This window comes from Somniosus microcephalus, chromosome 11 (genome assembly GCF_052327205.1).
Source record: "Somniosus microcephalus isolate GS21.2 chromosome 11, FLI_Smic_1.0, whole genome shotgun sequence".
Lineage (NCBI taxonomy): Eukaryota > Metazoa > Chordata > Chondrichthyes > Squaliformes > Somniosidae > Somniosus > Somniosus microcephalus.
Window position 1 is genome coordinate 187,700,593 of NC_140997.1, and position 20,694 is coordinate 187,721,286.

Sequence of the window (20,694 nt, forward strand, 5' to 3'; positions counted from 1 at the left end):
GTCCGTGCCGGTGCTTAAGCTCCACTCGAGCCTCCTCCCGTCTTTCCTCATCTAACTCTTATCAGCTTAACCCTCTATTCCCTTCTCCCTCATATACTTATCTAGCCTCCCCTTAGCTGCATCTGTACTATTACCTTCAACCACTCCCTGTGGTAGCGAGTTCACATTCTCATCACTCTCTGGGTAAAGAAGTTGCTTCTGAATTCTTTATTTGATTTCTTGGTGACTATCTTATATTGATGGCCTCTAGTTATGCTCTTCCCCACTAGTGGAAACACTCTTTCTTTGTCTACTCTACTCTATCAAAACCTTTCATAATTTTAAAGACCTCTATTAGGTCACTTTTCAAGAGAAAGGAGACCCAGCCTGTTATTCCTTTCCTAATAGGTATAACCTCACAGTTCGGGCATCATCCTTGTAACTCTTTTTTGCACCCTCTCCAGTGCCTCTATATCCTTTTTATAATATGGCGACCAGAACTGCACACAGTACTCCCAAGTGTGGTCAAACCAAGGTTCAATACAAGTTTGGCTTAACTTCACTACTTTTCAATTCTATCCCTTTAGAAATACACCCGAGTGCTTGGTTTTCTTTTGTTGTGGCCTTGTTAACCTATGTTGCAATTTTTAGTGATTTGTGTATTTGTACTCCCAGATCCCTTTGCTCCCCTACCCCATTGAGATTCTTATTTTCCAAGTAATATGTGACGTTCTTATTTTTCTTACCAAAATGTCTTACCTATGTTGGCCTTTCAAGCCAAAAGTAATTTATCCTGGTTGGTTTACAAATATTTTAATTATGAAAATAAAAGTAGTTGGACAGATTGCAATACAACTTTACAGGAAGGTTCAGTTTTCAAATGTGAAAACACAAGTCTACCTTGCTTAGAAAACTCTCTGCCAAAAATCCTACCCTCCAACTGAAGTGACTAGTTAATATTGACCACCTCCAATCCCAGTGGCAAAAGTTGACTGTGATTGTAAAACTCTAAAGCTGTCAAATGGGCTGGATTTTAGCCTGGGGGGGGGGCGGTGGGGCGCGGGGGCAGGGGCGAGCTGTTGTGAGTTCAGGAAACATGGAAGAACAGATTTCCCAGATGTCTTGCAGAATCTAACTGCAGGGCTCTTTTACGTGGGGTTTCTGATTGACAGGCTGGAGGCCTTTCAGGTGGGAAGCTTGCTTCACAAGGCTGAAGCCTATGAGGGCAGGTAGGTGTATTAGGGGGGTGAGAGAGATCATGGGGGGGGGGGGAGAGGAGGGACGGGTCTGGATTGTTGGGGGGGGAAGGGGGGATGTCTGATGGCGGTCGGGGGGGGGCCCCAATTGTGGGGGGGAGGAGGGGGGATATCCGATGGTGGTTGAAGGGGGGGGGGCAGACTGATCGCGGGGGTAGGGTATTTACTGGGTAGCTTGTTGGGCCTGGAAGAAGCACTCCTGCTCCTCCTGGCCCACAAGCAGTGCTGTAAAGGCACTTACCTCATGGGGTCAGCCCTTCTCACTTGCTTTGAGCTGCCGAGTTTCCCGAGGCCCGGAAAAACCCGGCTGCCTGTGGTTAAAGATAGAATCAAAGTTACAATGAAGGCAAGCAGCCTTATTATAATATGTAAATGACCAACCCGGTTCCCGCGAGCGGATTGGTCACCCGCCCCTTGTCCCACCTCCGTTAAAACCGGGAGTGGGTGGGTTCGGTTCCTGTTCCAGATTTTTTGTATTTTAACCTGTGACACAACCCCAATCCACCCATTTTTGGGAGTTAAGTTTCAGCCCATGGGGTAAGCTTAAAACACTGACAATTTGCATGTATAGAAATAGCCTGGGTGCAGACCACGGTCTGTTTTCCATGTGACAAGCCCTTGCACATAGAAAAGAAGACCCATAAAAGGTTCATCCTATTTCTATTAGATAATCTATTCTCAATGCACAGTAATAATGAGAAAACACTTACCTTGTTGGTCAGATGTTTGATGTGGAGGAGCTTAAGAAAGTCTTTAATTAGAGGTGACAAATATTAGACCACTATACAGTGAAATAGGATATTATCCTACTGTCTAGGTGCAGTTAACATTTCAGGAGTCCTTACACTGCACAAGGAATATAGGATCTCAGCCTCTATGGCAAAACCCAAAGAAAACAATGAAGTTAAAAAAAAGCTTGTATTGAAGCGAGAGAGATGCAGTTGTACATTGAATGAAGGGAGGTGGAGCAGGGTCAGGAATCTCATAAGCTTTTGCTGTTGAGCCTTAATGAATGTTCGTACCAAAGGGAAAGTATATGTAAAGGCTTATCTCTGAATCGGGTTGGCAGAATTCGACAAGTACCAAGACTACAAAGGACAGGTTTCATGATACTGTAGCATGAAATAGTGTTTCCGGATTTGTGACCTTTTCAGATGCTCAAGCAGCAGTGTGTATTTTCAGTTGGTTATTTCTGTGATGATCTGCTTCTATTTTCTGAATTTGCACTTCACAAATATTTACGGTGCAACTGGGATTTGGTTAGAGATGAGAGAAAATAAAGGCCAGGAAAGCAAATAAGTCACCATCAATATGTGGGTGCAATATTCTTGACAGAGCCATTTACAGAATTATGCGGTTAATGTTGTTTACCTAGATTGGCATCACCACTTCTCTTTCTTCGCACCCCCCCCCCCCCCCCCCGCCACTGTCTCTTCACAAGCTTTTTCACGTATCCTAACTAGCAAGCATAGAGGCTACATCACAGTACCTAATTCTGTCAGAATGGAGCCAGTATGTTTTAGGGGAGTGTCGAATGTTTCTCCTCCCTACTTTGCTGTGACTCTGCGCACGCCTGTTTTAGGCTTAAATGTTGTGACAGTTACCTGCTGTGCTTAGAGCAATTCTCTTTCACTTTATTCCATATGACCTTTCCTGATTTAACTCGATTTCATTCTCCAGCTGTGCAGTAAACCTTAGCTTTCAATTCTGAACAATCTAGACATTTTGCAATTAGCATTTTCTGTGAGGGCGCTTTTTAATGAAAATAAATTCTGTTTGTGGATGAGCTTAGCATTTTGTTATTTCGAAGCCCAACTTCTGATTTTAAAACTATAGATTAAACTTCAGTATGTCAAAGGCTGATTAGTTGCTTGATTTGGAAATCTGGTATTTAAAAGAGACTAAATTTACCATTTCTGCAATGGTTTCTTTTCTCCAGCTGGGGTACCCAAGGTGACTTTACCAGCACACACCCACTTCCTGCAGTAAAGGTGAAACTCTTCACAGAGAGCACTGGCGTGTTGGCTCTGGAGGACAAAGAGCTCGGGCGGGTAAGTGCTTCTTACTTCCTGCAATGAATGATTTATGCAAGTGAACCAGTGCCAAGTCTGTACTGATTGCATTTAGAGTCTGCTGCCAAAGAAGTGGTTTTCAATCCCTATAGCACACTCATGACATATCACTGACCAAAGCTCCCTTCGAAAATAACAAACAAGTAGAGCTGCTTTTATTTCCTAGGCTCTTAAAAACATCTTGATTGGAAAACATTGGGTGGATCTTGTATAAGGGACTGATCTTCTGTGCTGAGATCAGTATAATACTGAACATTGCAGCTGGTAGCCAGTAAATCTGCCACTCGTATGCCTGTTCATCCCCTAACGCAAGCGTATTCTACTCTGTATATGAGAGCCTTTCACTCATTACTTTGTGATTCGTTGCACATCATCTACTAAACCAGACTTGAGATTTGTCTTTAAAATACCCCGGGCCTCATGCCTCCGATATCAGGAGAGTTTTCCACCTGCCTCGAGCCCTGCCCGCACAACTGCTGTCTCGTCTCTGCAATGCTAAAGGACATTGGAAAATAATACATAGAATCAATGTTGGCTCGATTTTAATTCACTGTAAAATGTACCACTGGAATACATCTTATGAATTGTAGAACTCAAGTAGCAACATTTCGAACTTTATATATTGACTAAACAAATGGCTTACAAAAATGAAGCTAAAGCTCCGATTTCAACTCGGGGCATGAGTGCTGCCCCGCTGGAATGAGGCCGAAATCATTTTAAGTCCCAGGCCTCTTGTCCATAGCGCTGGTGAGTCTCCTGCCCAATCCCAACAGTAATCACTCCTTGGCCAGCGGGCAGGAGCAGGGTTTTGGGTGGCAGCATGTTGTCACCAGGGATGCATGTGAACAGACCCCGGCAGTCAGGTAAGTACTTTGGGGGAACTCCAAAGGTGATGGAAGTCAGCGGAGGAGGGAATCACAGGGCTATGGAGTCCCAAGGTTTCCTTGTGGGGCCCAGAGGAGCACTCCTGTTCCTCCTGGCCCTCAAGGAAACATAATTGTTTTCAAAATTATCTTCTTGGCCTTCTTCTGGACCTGCTCTGCTTTGACGCCAGTTTTCCCTGGTGAGGCTGGCACTGGGCGCTGAATGTGCAACTGTGTGTTAGAATCACGTAGGGGGCCTATTTATGTTATAGGAGCTCGACTTTTACTTATTTATGAGGTCCTTGCCTGCCTGCCCAAATACTGCCCAAAACTCGCCTGTTAAATTACCATGGAGCGGAAGTGCGCTACAAAAAAGGTGAATGGCACGCTTGCCCCGCTTTTAAACCCCACTCCCCACTGCACACCCCATTCTTGTTGAGTTGGCGGGGGGTGGAAGGGGTGTTAAAATCGGCCCTTAAGTTTGATAAGTTCTATTTATTCCAAAAGGCAAGTAGTGATAACTTGGCAAATTCCAACCCACGTACAGGTAGACTACCCTTTATCCGGACTTCCGAAAACCGAAACCCTCTAAAAACCGAAGGTTTTTTCGTTCAGCGTAAGTCCTGCGTACGAATGAAAAAACCTTCGGTTTTTAGAGGGTTCCGGTTTCGGAAGTTCGGATAAAGGGTAAGTCGTGCACACGACCCCCCGCCGACCCCCCCGCAGACCCCGCCGGCCCCGACAACCGCCGACCCCGCCAGCCCCGACAACCGCCGACCCCCCCGCGGACCCCGCCGGCCCCGACAACCGCCGACCCCCCCGCGGAGCCCGCCGGCCCCGACAACCGCCGACCCCCCCGCGGACCCCGCCGGCCCCGACAACCGCCGACCCCGCCAGCCCCGACAACCGGCGACCCCCCCGTGGACCCCGCCGGCCCCGACAACCGCCGACCCCCCCGCGGACCCCGCCGGCCCCGACAACCTCCGACCCCGCCAGCCCCGACAACCGCCGACCCCCCCGCGGACCCCGCCGGCCCCGACAACCGCCGATCCCCCCCCGCCGACCCCCCCGCGGACCCCGCCAGCCCCGACAACCGCCGACCCCCCCGCGGACCCCGCCGGCCCCGACAACCGCCGACCCCGCCAGCCCCGACAACCGCCGACCCCCCCGCGGACCCCGCCGGCCCCGACAACCGCCGATCCCCCCCGCGGACCCCGCCAGCCCCGACAACCGCCGACCCCGCCAGCCCCGACAACCGCCGACCCCCCCGCGGACCCCGCCGGCCCCGACAACCGCCGACCCCGCCAGCCCCGACAACCGCCGACCCCCCTGCGGACCCCGCCGGCCCCGACCCCCGCCGACCCCGACTGACTTACGCTGAGCGTCAGCGTAAGTCATGCGCACGACCCCCCCGCGGACCCCCGCCGACCCACCTTCTGAAATCCGAAATTCTCCTTTATCCGAAACTCGGCTGGTCCCGAGGTTTTCGGATAAAGGATAGTCTACCTGTATTAGAATTCTGTAACATTAACTAAAAAGGAAAGAAACAGCAAAATGACAGTGAAGTTTTGCCGTAAAGATTTAGAATACAAACGTCAGCAATTGTGATTCCCAATATACCCTGAAGATGATATGTATTATAGACAAGAATGAAAGAAAGTGTGTGAGGCATACAGAGAGAAGATAAAGATAGAGAAAGACGGAAAAAGTAGAAGACAAACAAAATGATGGGGAGAATTCAGAAAAAATTAACGAGTATTATATCCACGAGCAATGACATGGGTGGTCAATAAATATCTTTAGAAGAAAATGCTTTATGTACATCAAGGGGGGCTAAATTCGGTTGATTTGCACCTCCCATTAGCACCCTAAGAGGATGCTAATGGGGCGCAAATCAACTAGTGCCTGGGTGCGGCGCCGCTAACGCCTCCCGCGAAATTCAGCGGGAGGTTAGTGGTGGCTCTAACCGTTAGCGGCGCAGCACCACCGGCAATGACGTTATCGCCGTGCGCAGCGCCCCGGCTGTAATATTGGGTCGCGCCCCCCGACTTATGAACATACGAATTAGGAGCAGGAGTAGGCCACTCGGCCCTTCGAGCCTGCTCCGCCATTCAATAAGATCATGTCTGAGCCGATTGCTCCACATTCCTGCCTACCCCCGATAACGTTTCACCCCCTTGCTTACCAAGAACCTATCTACCTCTGCCTTAAAAATATTCTAAGACTCTGCTTCCGCCGCCCTCTGAGGAAGAGAGTTCCAAAGACTCACGACCCTCTGTGAGAAAAAATTTCTCCTCATCTCTGTCTTAAATGGACGACCCCTTATTTTTAAACAGTGACCCCTAGTTCTAGATTCTCCCACAAGAGGAAACATCCTCTCCACATCCACCCTGTCCAGACCCCTCAGCATCTTATATGTTTCAATCAAGTCACCTCTTACTCTTCTAAACGCCAGCGGATACAAGCCTAGCCTGTCCAACCTTTCCTCATAAGACAACCCGCCCATTCCAGGTATTAGTCTAGTAAACCTTCTCTGAACTGCTTCCAATGTATTTACATCCTTCCTTAAATAAGGAGAACAATACTGTACACAGTACTCCAGATGTGGTCTCACCAATGCCCTGTATAACTGAAGCATAACCTCCCTACTTTTGTATTCAATTCCCCTCGCAATAAACAATAACATTCTATTAGCTTTCCTAATTACTTGCTGTACCTGCATAGTAACCTTTTGCGATTCATGCACTAGCACACCCAGATCCCTCTGCATCTCAGAGCTCTGCATTGGATAATATGCTTCTTTTTTATTCTTCCTGCCAAAATGGACAACTTCACATTTTCCCACATTATACTCCATTTGCCAGATCTTTGCCCACTCACTTAACCTATCTATATCCCTTTGTAGCCTCCTTATGTCCTCCCTTATGTCCTCTTCACAATTTACTTTCCTACCTATCTTTGTGTCATCAGCAAATTTAGCAACCATACCTTCGCTCCCTTCATCCAAGTCATTTATATAAATTGTCAAAAGTTGAGGCCCCAGCATTGATCCCTGTGGCACACCACTCGTTACATCTTACCAATCAGAAAATGACCATTTATGCCTACTCTCTGTTTCCTGTTAGCTAGCCAATCTTCTATCCATGCCAATATGTTACCCTCTACACCATGAGCTTTTATTTTCCGCAATAATCTTTGATGTGGCAGCTTATCAAATGCCTTCTGGAAATCTAAGTACAGTACATCCACCAGTTCTCCTTTATCCACAGCACATGTTACTTCCTCAAAGAACTCCAATAAATTGGTTAAACATGATTTCCCTTGTACAAAACCATGTTGACTCTGCCTGATTACTTTGAACTTTTCTAAGTGCCCTGCTATAACGTCTTTAATAATAGCTTCTAACATCTTCCCTATGACAGATGTTAAGCTAACTGGCCTGTAGTTTCCTGCTTTCTGTCTCCCTCCCTTTTTGAATAAAGGAGTTACATTCGCTATTTTCCAATCTAATGGAACCTTCCCCGAATCTAGGGAATTTTGGAAAACTAAAACCAACGCATCAACTATCTCACTAGCTGTTATAAATCTCGTCATTCAAGAAACTACTCATGAAATAACGCTGGACGGCCAGCTGGTGGCGCCGTCCAAGGAGTATAAATACTCGGGCGTCGGCCCCATCTTGCTAGGGACATTTTGTAAGACAAGGAACTAGTGAAGTATAACTAGACCTCCATGTTCTGAAACAAGTTGATTAAAGCCTTGCTTTATGCTCAAACCAAGTGCGTATTGAGTTTTATTACATCACTAGCCACTTCTTTTAAGACTTACCGCCGGACGCTATGTCCGCTGGGGTCAGGGGGGCCTACCTGCGGCCGGGGCGGCGCAAGTTAAAGGGGAGGCGGTGGGCCACCATTTTTGTTGCTGGCTGCCTGCCAGCACCTGCCCCCATTGCTGTCCCCGGCCCCCGTGAAGCCCCCCCTGCGGGGGGCCGGCTGCTCTCCGTGAGCCCGGCACTCCTCTTGAGTGCTAGGCTCGTTTGCTGGTATTCTTGATCCCTGGTGGCCCAGCTGGGTGCCGGGACGCGCTGCGCCAGGCCCCTCCCCTTTAATAAGGGGAGGAAGGCCTGCAGTACCACGGCGCTACGTGCCACAGCGCCATGCGGTATTGGCTCGCAGCGCCCCAAGAGGGACATGGGCCACTTCCAGTAGTGCCCCTCCTCCCTCTCGGGGCACTACCTGGGAAAATCGGCCGTGGGGCACTAACTTTTTCTGGGCGGCGAAGGTAGCGCTACCCAATTTTTACCCCCAAGTCTGTCAGCTATGTTGTGGTCATCAATGCACCAAGTCATTCATTTGTGTCAAACAGTGAAAATGCTGGAAATGCACAGTATATTCATCAGCATCTCATAGAATCATACAGCACAGTAGGAGGCCATTCGGCCCATTGTGCCTGTGCCAGCTTTCTGACAGAGCTATCCAATTAGTCCCACTCCCCTGCTCTTTCCCCATAGCCCTGAAAAATGTTCCTTTTTAAGTAAAGATCCAATTCTGTTTTGAAAGTTATGTATTGAATCTACTTCCATCACCCTTTAAGGAAATGAATTCCAGATCATAACAACTCGCTGAGTAAAAAAAATTCTCCTAACTGCCCCTGCCTTTTTTGCCAATCATTTTAAATGTCTCCTCTGTTTACGGACCCTTCTGCCAGTGGAAACCGTTTATCGCTGTCAAAACCCCTCATAATTATAAATACCTCTATAAATCTCCTTTTAACCTTCTCTGCTCTAAGGGAAACAGTCCCATCTTCTCTAGTCTCTCCAGATAACTGAAACCCCTCATCTCTGGTACCATTCTAGTAAAATCTCCTCTGCACCCTCTCCAAGGCCTTGACATCCTTCCTAAAGTGTGGTTTCCAGAATTTGGACACAATACTCTAGCTGAGGTCTAACCAGTGAGTGGCATCTGAAACAGAAAATGGGTTAACTTGTCCATAAATGCACAATTACAGGTGTCATTTAAAGAACAATGACTGTTCTATCCAATGGTGAGTAATATCCAGAAGGTGATGTACCTGTCTGTTCTAAATACTTAATATGCCAATTAGCAAGGCCAGTCTTGCATACATAATAAAGATCTGCAATCAGAAAGGAGTTGCATTATGGTGATTATATAAGCACTGATGAGTTGTCTGCACTGCAGATGTTCTTGCTGTTTCAGAATCAACAACAGATTATCCTCAAACAGGATACAAAGGTAACAGAGACATAGCCACCCAGTCACCAGCAGAACCATCCAGTTACATATAGAGCCATCAATCACAGACATACCCACCCAATAATGAGACTCTATGGATGAATAAAGCCATAAGGGAGCAATTGAGGGTCAGGAAAGAGGCATACATTAAGTACATAGACAGCAGGGGAATGCATGATAAGGGAGAATATGAAACGATTAGGAGAGAAGTCAAAAAAACAATTAGGGAGGCAAAAAGGAACTATGAAATTAAATTATCAAGGAACATAAAACAAAATAGTAAAATATTTTATTGGCACATCAATAAAAAAGGAAGGTTGGGATGGGAATAGGGCCATTAAGGGATAGACAGGATATTACCACAGGTAACGATAGTGAGATGGCAGAAATATTAAATAACTAGCTGGGGGAGCCCGGCTTTGCCAGGGCTGTTTTGGGCCGGGCGGTTTAAATCGAGTCCCAGGCTTTGGGGCCTGTCTGTCTGTCCCTGTGTGAATCTGCTGCCGGGCGACATTTTAAATCGAGTCCCAGGCTTTGGGGCCTGTCTGTCTGTCCCTGTGTGAATCTGCTGCCGGGCAACATTTCTACCTTTTAATAGCTTCAAAGATGAAAGTGAAAGTACTTATAAAACGTTTTTGGTAAATGTTATGTAATTTTTAAAAGAGATACTAACTTTTTCGAAGCTGGATTAGCAGAGTAGTTTGAGCTGGAAGTAGTGAAGCAATGGCTGCCCGATGCCTGAGTTGAAAAGCATTAGTCCCGCCCACAGACGCAGCGATTGGCCAACCATCAGGCGACTGAACTGTAGGATTGGTCAATCGTGCCGGCACAGGATTGGTCGACCTTGACGTCAGTCAATCAATGCTACTTAGCAGATAATGAGTTTAATTTCGAAGGTTTTTTGCATAACGCGCGAACAATTTTTGTCCGGCCGAAACGTAAATATGCTTAGGACGGTTCTGGAATCGTCAGCTTTCTTTCGACGTAACGCACGTGTAGGTACGCTCTATAACTTTCGAGTTAATTCAAGACAGACAGACAGACGGAATGACAGACAGAAGTATCCTTTTATATATATATAGATAGATAGATTATTCTGCTTCAGTATTTACCAGGGTGATAGAACAGATGGTCATGACATTGGATGATGAGATTAGTAATGAGATAAGTGCATTTAAAATAAAAAGGGAATATATTAAATAAACTAATCAAACTCAAAGAGGATAAAACCCCTGGTCTGGATGGATTGCATCCACACATTTTAAAAGAATCTAGAGAAGAGATAGCAGAGGCATTACTACACATATTTAAGAATTAATTAAAAAAAAGGTGTAGTGCCAGAGGACTGGCAGATATCTAATGTAAAATACTTATATTTAAGAAGAGGGATAGAACATGTCCAGGGAATTATAGACCATTCAGCTTAAAATCGGTGGTAGGAAAAATAATGGAATCCCTACTAAAGGAGAAAATAGAAGAAAATCTAGAAACCAAAAATATAATAATGAATATTCAGCATGGATTTCAAAAGGGAAAGTCTTGCCTGACCAACCTAATTGAAGTTTTTGAAGAGGTAACAGAGAGAGTAGACAATGGTAATGCAGTAGATGTAATGTATCTGGATTTTCAAAAGGCCTTCGATAAGGTACCCCATAATAGACTGATGAACAAGGTCAGGGAATGCGGAGTCAGGGGACAAGTAGCAGAATGGATTGCTGGCTGGCTTCAGGACAGAAAGCAGAGAGTAGGAGTAAAGGGAAGCTATTCACAGTGGCAGAAGGTGGGTAGTGGTGTTCCACAAGGATCAGTGCCGGGACCACTGCTGTTCACAATTTACATTAACGATTTATACTTTGGAATCAAAAACACAATTTCTAAATTTGCGTATGACATTAAATTGGAGGGGATAGTCAATACTGAGGAGGACTGCAACAAATTACAGGAGGACATTAATAAACTTGCAGAATGGGCATGTAATTGGCAAATGAAGTTCAACACAGATAAATGTGAAGTATTACATTTTGGTAGGAAGAATAGGGAGGTCACTTATTACTTGGAGTGTGCGAGTCTAGGTGGGGTAGAGGAACAAAGGGATCTTGAAGTACAAATACACAAGTCACTAAAAGTTGCGACACAGGTTAACAAAGCCATAAAAAAAAGCAAACCAAGCACTAGGGTTTATTTCTAGAGGGATAGAATTGAAAAGTAGGGAAGTTATGCTAAACAAGTATCGAACCTTGGTAAGACCACACTTGGAGTACTGCATACAGTTCTGGTCACCATATTATAAAAAGGATATAGAGACACTGGAGAGGGTGTAGAGAAGATTTACAAGGATGATACCAGAAATGCGAGGGTATACATATCAGGAAAGGATGAACAGGCTGGGTCTCTTCTCTTGAAAAAAGAAGGCTGAGGGGTGACCTAATAGAGGTCTTTAAAATTATGAAAGGTTGTGATAGAGTGGATACAGAGAGAATGTTTCCACTTGTAGGGAAGAGCATAACTAGAGGCCATCAATATAAGATAGTCACCAAGAAATCCAATAGAAAATTCAGAAGAAACTTCTTTACCCATAGAATGGTGAGAATGTGGAACTCGCTACCACAGGGAGTGGTTGAAGTGAAAAGTATAGATGCATTTAAGGGGAGGCTAGACAAGCATATGAGGGAGAAGGGAATAGAGGGTTATGTTGATAGATTTAGATGAGGAAAGACGGGAGGAGGCTCGTGTGGAGCATAAACGCCGGCATGGACTGGTTGGGCTGAATGGCCTGTTTCTGTGCCGTATATCCTACGTAACCCTATGTCATTTATTGAAAAAGCCACCCAGACACAGTTATAGCCACTAGTCACAGATAGTCACAGGCAGAGATCCCAGTACATCTGTAACAGAGATAGCAATAACAAATAGAGAGAGACATCAGTACAGCTGTATCAGAGACGCCAGTAACAGACAGATGCCGTTAATAGACATAGACATGATTACAATTGTAACAGAGACATAAGTCACAGACAGAGGCAGCAGGAACAGACATAAAAAGAAAGAATCTTGCATTTATAGGCGCTTTTCATGATCTCAGGACGGCCCAAAGCGCTTTACAGCCAATGATGTACTTTTTGAAGTGTAGTCACTGTTGTAATGTAGGATACCAATCTCGCTGTAACAGAAGTCCTAGTAACAGGCAGAGATGCCAGTAACGGGCAGGGACATAAGTATCGTCGTTTAATTTCTCTGCTAAGCGGAAAGAAGTATTTCAGACAAACGCGTTAATTATTTGTACCTATGATCTCACAGTGTAATTTCAGGACCCAGGACACTAGTAAGATAAATACACAAATATAGCTATAACAGACACCAGTAATACAGGATCCAAAATTCCAGGGTCCCTGTCCACCACTGGAAGTGCAGTGGAGAGATACTTCTGGGCACCTGCTTGAGAGAACGTGGCCCTCCTCCCATAGGAGACCAACTATTTTATCTTTATATATCAAGCCTGTCATCTCTGTCGTGACTGTTGAGGCACTAAGTCAGTCATTTACATCAAACAATGAAAATCTAAAATACTAATAGAAAATCTTGGACATACAGTACATTGCTCAGCATCTGAAAGAGGAAATGGGTTAAATCTGTCTGTTGTTTGTAGAATGTGCAATAATTTAAAGAATAATGACTGTTCTATCCATTGATGAATAATGTACACATGGTGATGTACCTTTCTGTTGTAAATGCTTAAAATGCCAATTAGCCGGGCCAGCCTTGCATACGTAATAAAGTGCTGTAATTAGAAAGCAGATTGGGGGAACCAGATGCCCATATCAGACCAAAAAAGGTTGACACAAACTTTTGATGTTTTCCCCGAAGTGAAACCGGAGCCTTCTCTTTAAGGTAATTGATTCTCTGCCCAGTACAGAACCACGCCTATTCTCAGCAAACGTAGCTCAACGGATAATGGGCAGAATTCCCAGCATAGCTCAAGGAACGACCCCAGACATCCCCCCCAAAATCTCTGCCAGAGGTAAGAGGAGAACCAACGGAGTTTCCCTGACCTCCACCCCATCTTCTTCCCCCACTGATTAGGATTCGAAACAGACTTCAATGGGCCAGAAATCGAGTTGATCCGGGTTCTGCTCTTAATTCCTGGCCTCTCACAGTTGATCTGCAACAGTTTCATCTTATCCCACCTCAGGCATTTTGGCCACAGGTACAGCAGTAATAAACAGACACACAGAAGCAAATGTAACAGACTGATACACTCGCAATAGACAGACCAGTAATAGGCAGACAGGCTGACCAGTAATAGACAGACAGGCTGACCAGTAATAGACAGACTGATGGACCAGTAATAGACAGACTGACAGGCCAGTAATAGACAGACTGACAGGCCAGTAATAGACAGACTGATGGACCAGTAATAGACAGACAGACGGACCAGTAATAGACAGACAAGTAATAGACAGACCAGTAATAGACAAATGCACGTGTGGTACAGTACAGATAGGTACACCGTAAGACAGATACATAAGTGCAGTTGTGACAGACAGCTACACCAGTAAAGATAAATGCGCATGTACAACTGTACAGGCAGGAATACCAGTAGCAGATGCATAAATTCAGCTGTAACAAACAGATATACTAATAATAGATAAATATGCAAGTATAATTCTACAGACAGGTACACCAATAATAGATACATCTGAAACTGTAACAGATACGCCAGTAATAGATAAATGCACAAATGTAGCTGTGACAGACACAACAACAACAACTTGCATTTATATAGCACCTTTAACGTAGTAAAATGTCCCAAGGTGCTTCACAGGAGCGTTACCAAACAAAATTTGACACCAAGCCACATAAGGAGATATTAGGACAAACGAGGTAGGTTTTAAGGAGCATCTTAAAGAAGGGAAGAGAGGCGGAGAGGTTTAGGGAGGGAATTCCAGAGCTTTGGGCCTTGGCAGCTGAAGGCACAGCCGCTAATGATGGAGTGATTATAATCAGGGATGCTCAAGAGGCCTGAATTGGAGGAGTGCAGAGATCTCGGAAGGTTGTAGGGCTGGAGGAGGTTACAGAGATAGGGAGGGGCGCGGCCACAGAGGAATTTCAAAACAAGGATGAGAATTTTAAAATCGAGGCGTTGCTCAACGGGGAGCCAGTGTAGGTCAGCGAGCACAGAGGTACACCAGTAATGGGTACACAAGCACACTGTAACCAACAGATATCCCACTAATAAACAGATATACAAGAGCAACTGTAATAGACAGAAACACCAGCAACAGATAAGTACACAAATACATCTGTAACCGACGGCTACACCAGTAAGTGTGTCAGAAACCATATTTACATGCTTAAATGGGGTATTTGGCGAAGTTAGGTTGGAGGAGCAGGTGAAAATTCCATGCTGTTAATTTCACAACTAAACCTATATGAGTCCAACTGATGAAAATAAAATGAAAACAAATGATCTTAACTGATATTTCTTTTCATTAACATACTCCATGGTTGAATCTCACTACATTTTGTAGAAATTATTTTATTTCTTAATTATTATTGATGAATACCACCTGTGCTGCTATTATTGTGTTCGTCAGATTTCTAAAACCATACATACCAATACAGACCTCACCACACAACTATTGTATATATCCTAGAATCCAAGAATGAATACTATTCCTCAATTGTGTCGCCTTTAGCCGCATCTATACAGATCTGAGTGTTAGTAATTTTCTGCCTCCCAAATGATTTTTTCTTGCCAAATAAACTGCAGTTATGTGTTTCCCCATGACTGTAATCCAGTTCATAGTTACACTGCTGCAGTCAGTAAAATACCATTATTTGTGTGTTCTTTTTCAGGTGGTCTTGCATCCTACACCCAATAGTCCAAAATCAGCCGATTTGCACAAAATGGTTGTTTCAAAAAACAGCATCGACCAGGATCTGAAAATTAAATTGGCAGTTCGGATGGATAAACCACAGAATATGAAGCACTGTGGGTAAGTATGCAACCCATAAATGACAGTACTTAAAAAAAAAAAGGGAACAGGGATGTTGGTTTAGATAGAATGATATCACTTAAGACACATGACATTTGGTTGTCCAGCTAACATATCTGACCCCTTAAGCCATTTCCAGATATTAAAATCAATTCAGACCCTCGACAGCACTTCTGTTCACTCTAAATAAGTGCAGTTATGGTGTTGCTTCATGTCTCAGTTACAAATGCTGTGACAGGTATCCGCTTTAGTGCTAAATATCAGCATGTAGGAATAATGGTTCAAAATTTAAATTTATTGCGAGGGTTTTATGTCCGATATTTCATTTGGCTCTTGAGTCATCCTACATAAACTGGTTAATCATCGTCTAACTACTGGCTCATCCTAGTCATGCTAAGGACTGAACAGGACACACAATTTGATGTATTTCTGGAAACTCCTTTATTTCACTGCGTCTGTGTAATTACAGATAATACAGTTGTCAATGTGACATTATAAACAGAACAATAACTTGGTTTTGAGATTACTCTAACATAGACCAGGATTTTCCTTACCTCAGCGGGTCTGGGGCGAGCGATGTCGGTGGTGGGCTGTTGGCTCCATCCTGCTCTGGAAAATGAATTTACGTTGATGGGGCTTGTTAAGCCCGCCCAGCACGCTTCCTGGCCCAATTAGAGGAAGTGGGTCTAGTGACGTCATTTATGACGCATCATCAGCCAGTTTCCTTAAAGGGACCATGGCCAACTTCCTTTTGACATTTGTGTTGTCAGTGTTCTACAGCATTGAAGTGCTGTAAACATGGACAATCACTGCACAGAGGTGCAGGGCTGCACCCAGGTTCTCCCATGACTCCTTCCATATGTTTATGGAGGGAGTTAGAGCAGGCCGGTGGTCCTCTTCCCTTCCCATGGGTGGAAGAGACCTTCCCAGGAGAACAAGACAGCCTGGTTGCACATTGCAGAGAAGGTCACGAGCAGGGATGTGGTCAGGAGGACCTGGGTGCAGTAGCGCAAACCTTTCAATGATCTCAGTAGATCACGAAATGTTAGTACAAAGCCACACTCAACCTCATCCTGCTGTGCCTCTCATCACATCCCCATCACTCTGCCTTCCCTACCCTACTCCTGCACATCCTTACTCACACCAACTTACCTTACACCTCCACCCATCCCTCTCTATCTACATTATTCCATCTCCATCTCACTAGCCACCCCTCACACTCACCCTCATTCTAGTGCAATTATACCAACTAACAACACACAAGGGTAGCCACTTGGGTGTTTTATCCAATGTTCATATAAAATTTCTGTTAATGTGCTGTCAAACATTGAAGCCTTTATTTTCAATACTTTCCGTTCTTGGACAGATTCGTGTGCACCTTTGGAAGTGGCTTAGTGAGTTGCAGCGAGTGGTGAGACATAACGGTACCTCCAGCAATGGTGATGAGTGTGAAAGGAATGGCTTGGACATTGTAGGGATGCTTTATGGTGTTGGTGTGGGGTGGTGTCAATCTGGCGCATCATGTGGCAGCCAGGGTGTACAGCGTCAACTGAAGTAAATCTGGCCATGATGAGGCCATCCCTGGCCTCCAGGGCAGCAATGTGCTCGGGTGCTGATGCACTGTGTCCTGTGCAGCATCAGGTGATTGCGGAGAAGGTTGGTGTTACTGTTGGTGCTGCTGGGGTACCTGGTGCTGCTGGTGTTGGAACTGATCATGGTCGGATTATGAGGACCAAGGTGAGAGAGTATAAAGGGCACCCATGTTGATGGAATAGATGGCAGGTGAAGTAGAGATGACAGAAGCATTCTGTCAATGGTGAGAGAGTTTTTCCAATGAGGTAAGAGTGGATGGAAAGTGGAAAGCCTGCAGAATTTGTGCTGGAAATGGACTGAGAAACAGCTTGTGGCTGAGGAAAGTCACATGGGAGCTACTACTGTACATTTGAAGCTGTCAAGTAATCAGCTGGAGCAATGGCCATTCAACTCCCACCTCAGGTTCACAGACATGGTCCCCAGCAGCGCGGTCCCCGTGGGCGAGCAGTTAAAGCTAAAAGGTAAGGTTAAAAGCATTATTAAGGGTGACCCAATAATTGGTTTAATTGGGTCACCCACCTCTGCGGGTCGGATTGGATCGGAGTTCACATGCATCTGTAGAAAAAGTGTGTTATGGCGGGTTGACAGCGGGGTCCCGACTTGCCACCAATCTCGCCCGCTGACCCCCCACCCCCACCCCCGGAAAATTCTGCCCATAGCATTTGCTGTTATTCCTAAAAAGGGAAAATGCCTATTTTTCTCCATAAGTAACAAGCCACTAATAAAATTGCATTCTCAAAAATTGCACATTTTAAAGGTACAAATTCTTGCAATTTTGTTAATGAAATAAATCAGGCATTCTCCCATTTTCTGGTAAAAGTGGAGTTTTAGCCTTTAATTAGAACATTATAGTAACAACAAGCAGGTGTATGTGCCGCTAATCTTTGCATTCTGTGGCGGTGTCAGTATTTCCTCTATTTTGCCACTGCTGATGTATTCAGGTCTGCCATTTAATCAGAGTTCCACACACAATTCAATCACAATAGTCAGATGCTGACTGCAGCCATGAAAATGATGCAGTGTTGAATCACCATTCTTTCCAGTGCTTGCAATGGCAGTCATTTCTATTTCCATCAAAAACACAGAAAATAGTTCATTTAGCGCTTGTACGGAACTGCTTGCAACAGTCCATTTTTCTCTGCTATGACAATTTAAACAGATTGTATACTGAATATAAAATGGAAGGTCAAGACCCATATTTGTCTCCTTTTTATATAATGTCTTTGTTCTAAGTGTATTACTAATAGTAATACAGAGTTTGGTAAAACAATTGTGGCAGTTGTTGGCTACGTGATCCTTTTAAAATATTGACACCACAACGAAGAGTGTAACTTGGAATGAATACCCCCATTTGTTCAAAGAACATAATTAAAGATGTTTTTTACATTGTTGATATTTAGCATTTTAACTGACAGGATATCGTTATAAATCCAGTTAATATGATGAAAAATGCGTAGATATTTTGCAAGGGGACATTCAGTCGGTTAAAAGATGGACTCAATGAAGAGCATGTGAGCAGAATATGAATCATTACAGGAATAACTGGGTCATTGCAGACGTATTTCAGTGACAGTGATGTGCGCACAAATGGGGAACTGGCTGGAACTTGAGAAATGGCTAGGGACCAGGAGAGGAGTGAGTACAGAGGTTTAGCTACAGTGTAACTGGACAGTTGTAATAAGAAACAATCACATTGGCAAATTGAGCGAATATATGAAGGGAGAATTGTAATTACTAAGAAATGGTAAAAAGAAATGTGTCTCGAAGGCTGAACCAACGTATCCATCTTATTTGCCACTGTTGAACATGTGACTGAATTTTAGAGCAGTGTGATACTTTCAAGAGGGCAGTGTCTAGTGTTAATGTATCAGTTTAGTTATGTGCAAAAAGTGTCACTTGTATCCTGATCAGCCCCAAAAAGAAAAGTCATTCAGATTTGTGGGTCATTGCACTGATTTGGTTGAATTTTACTTGCAGAAAATGTGCCATTTTGGTATCATTGTTTGTTTGATATAATAGACACATATTAGACAAAGACATTCACAGGAAAAGCAGCCCTGGATATTATAATGTTTTGAGACTTTCGAACAGACTACACTTACTATTTAAAATTGTGTATTTTTTAAAAATCCCCCAGGGTGGGCAAATTTTATGCCTGGGATTCCTATGCAGCCAAGTAGGAATCCCACTGATATCTGGGAGCCCATGGGTAAATAATGCCTGTTAAGAGTTTCAAAACCACTTGTTGGTCATAGTTGATTTACACTAAAAAAAAAACACATTACGATAATTTTCCACCATTTTGGACGGTGAGCCACACCCCCTCAGAGTGCCTATCAGAAATTCCAACGCCCACTTCAATTTTCTGACCATTGATTTTAGTGGACAGAAAACATGAGTCTTCAAATGCTCTGGTTGTGTGCAAGGCCCATCCCAAGTGCACAGACTTTTGCAAAATTTAGCCTTAGAACCTTACCAACAACTGAGGCAAGAGAGCTAGCCTATGATTTTCTAGCTTATCTCCTTTCCCTTTCTTGAGCATGGATTTAATATCATCCAGTCCCTTGGTAAAATTCCCATTTCCTAAGATTTTTGGAAAATTATAATTGACACCTCCACTATCTCCACCCCAGCCTTCCTCAGTATTGTGGGATACCTGCTATCTGGGCCTGGTTAGTCCTACAGTCCCACTTTAATCTTCCACTGTAAAAACTGAGGAAAATTGCTACTTAAGGACCAATGTTGTTTTTTCACCGTTAAGTATACTCGTTCATCTCCATATGATCCCATCTGTTCTTTGACTATCCTTTTACTTCTTATGTGATTATAAAGCCTTTGTTCTTTCTCTAAGTTGATCACCAGTCTTTTTTATGCTTCTTGTCAGTCTTCCCTATCACCCATTGTGCTTCCATTCTGTGCTTTTACATTACTTGTGTTACTTTTATAAACTTTGATTTTGCTCTGTTCTGTCTATCCATCTACATATCCCCAGAATTTACTACTTATCAGAATATATTTAATCTGTACCTTATCTATCTTGTATTTCAATATCTCTCATGCTGGTCTGCTATTCGATCTGCAATTCTTTCCAACCAATTAATCTGGGACTGGTTCCCCCTTCATCCCAGTGAAATTAGCTAATTTATTGTCCAACACCTTTACCAGGACTCCTCTTTCTCTTTTTTTATTTATTTCAATGTGAACTCAATTAGGTCATGGTATCTATTTTCCATGTGTTCCCTACCTTCAGGTTGCTTGCTTGTCCTGCTTCATTACCCAAAACTAGACCTAGCACTGCATACTTTCTTGTACAACAAGGCAACAGCCCCGAATGCATGCTGAGAACCCTTCCTTATTTTGACCACAAATGTTTACCTAATCCTAATCTACTTTAGGATAGTTGAGGATCCCATTAATATAATTATATGACTGCTGCTCTCTAACTTGCTAACAAATCTCATCTTCAATTTGTCTCCCACGTTTTAGTCTATAACATACTTGCAATGTGCTATTAGACCTCTTGGTATTTGTTGACTGAACCTTGGCAGACTTAGAAACATAGAAGATAGGAGCAGGAGTAGGCCATTCGGCCCCTCGAGCCTGCTCCGCCATTTAATGAGATCATGGCTGATCATCCAAATTCAGTACCCTGTCCCTGCTTTCTCCCCCTATCACTTGATCCC

General features: G+C 44.2%; 1 protein-coding gene across 15 annotated transcripts in view; it reads left to right on the top strand.

Annotated features, from left to right (window-relative positions):
- The window catches only part of cadpsa (Ca2+-dependent activator protein for secretion a), a 583,962-nt gene that overhangs the window by 288,960 nt on the left and 274,308 nt on the right, over positions 1 to 20,694 (top strand). For all 15 annotated transcript variants that reach the window (XM_086001517.1, XM_086001514.1, XM_086001512.1 and 12 more), the window contains exons 7-8: positions 3,175 to 3,286; positions 15,279 to 15,418. In XM_086001517.1, the coding sequence (XP_085857643.1) occupies positions 3,175 to 3,286; positions 15,279 to 15,418 (252 nt within the window). The remainder of the gene's footprint in view (positions 1 to 3,174; positions 3,287 to 15,278; positions 15,419 to 20,694) is intronic.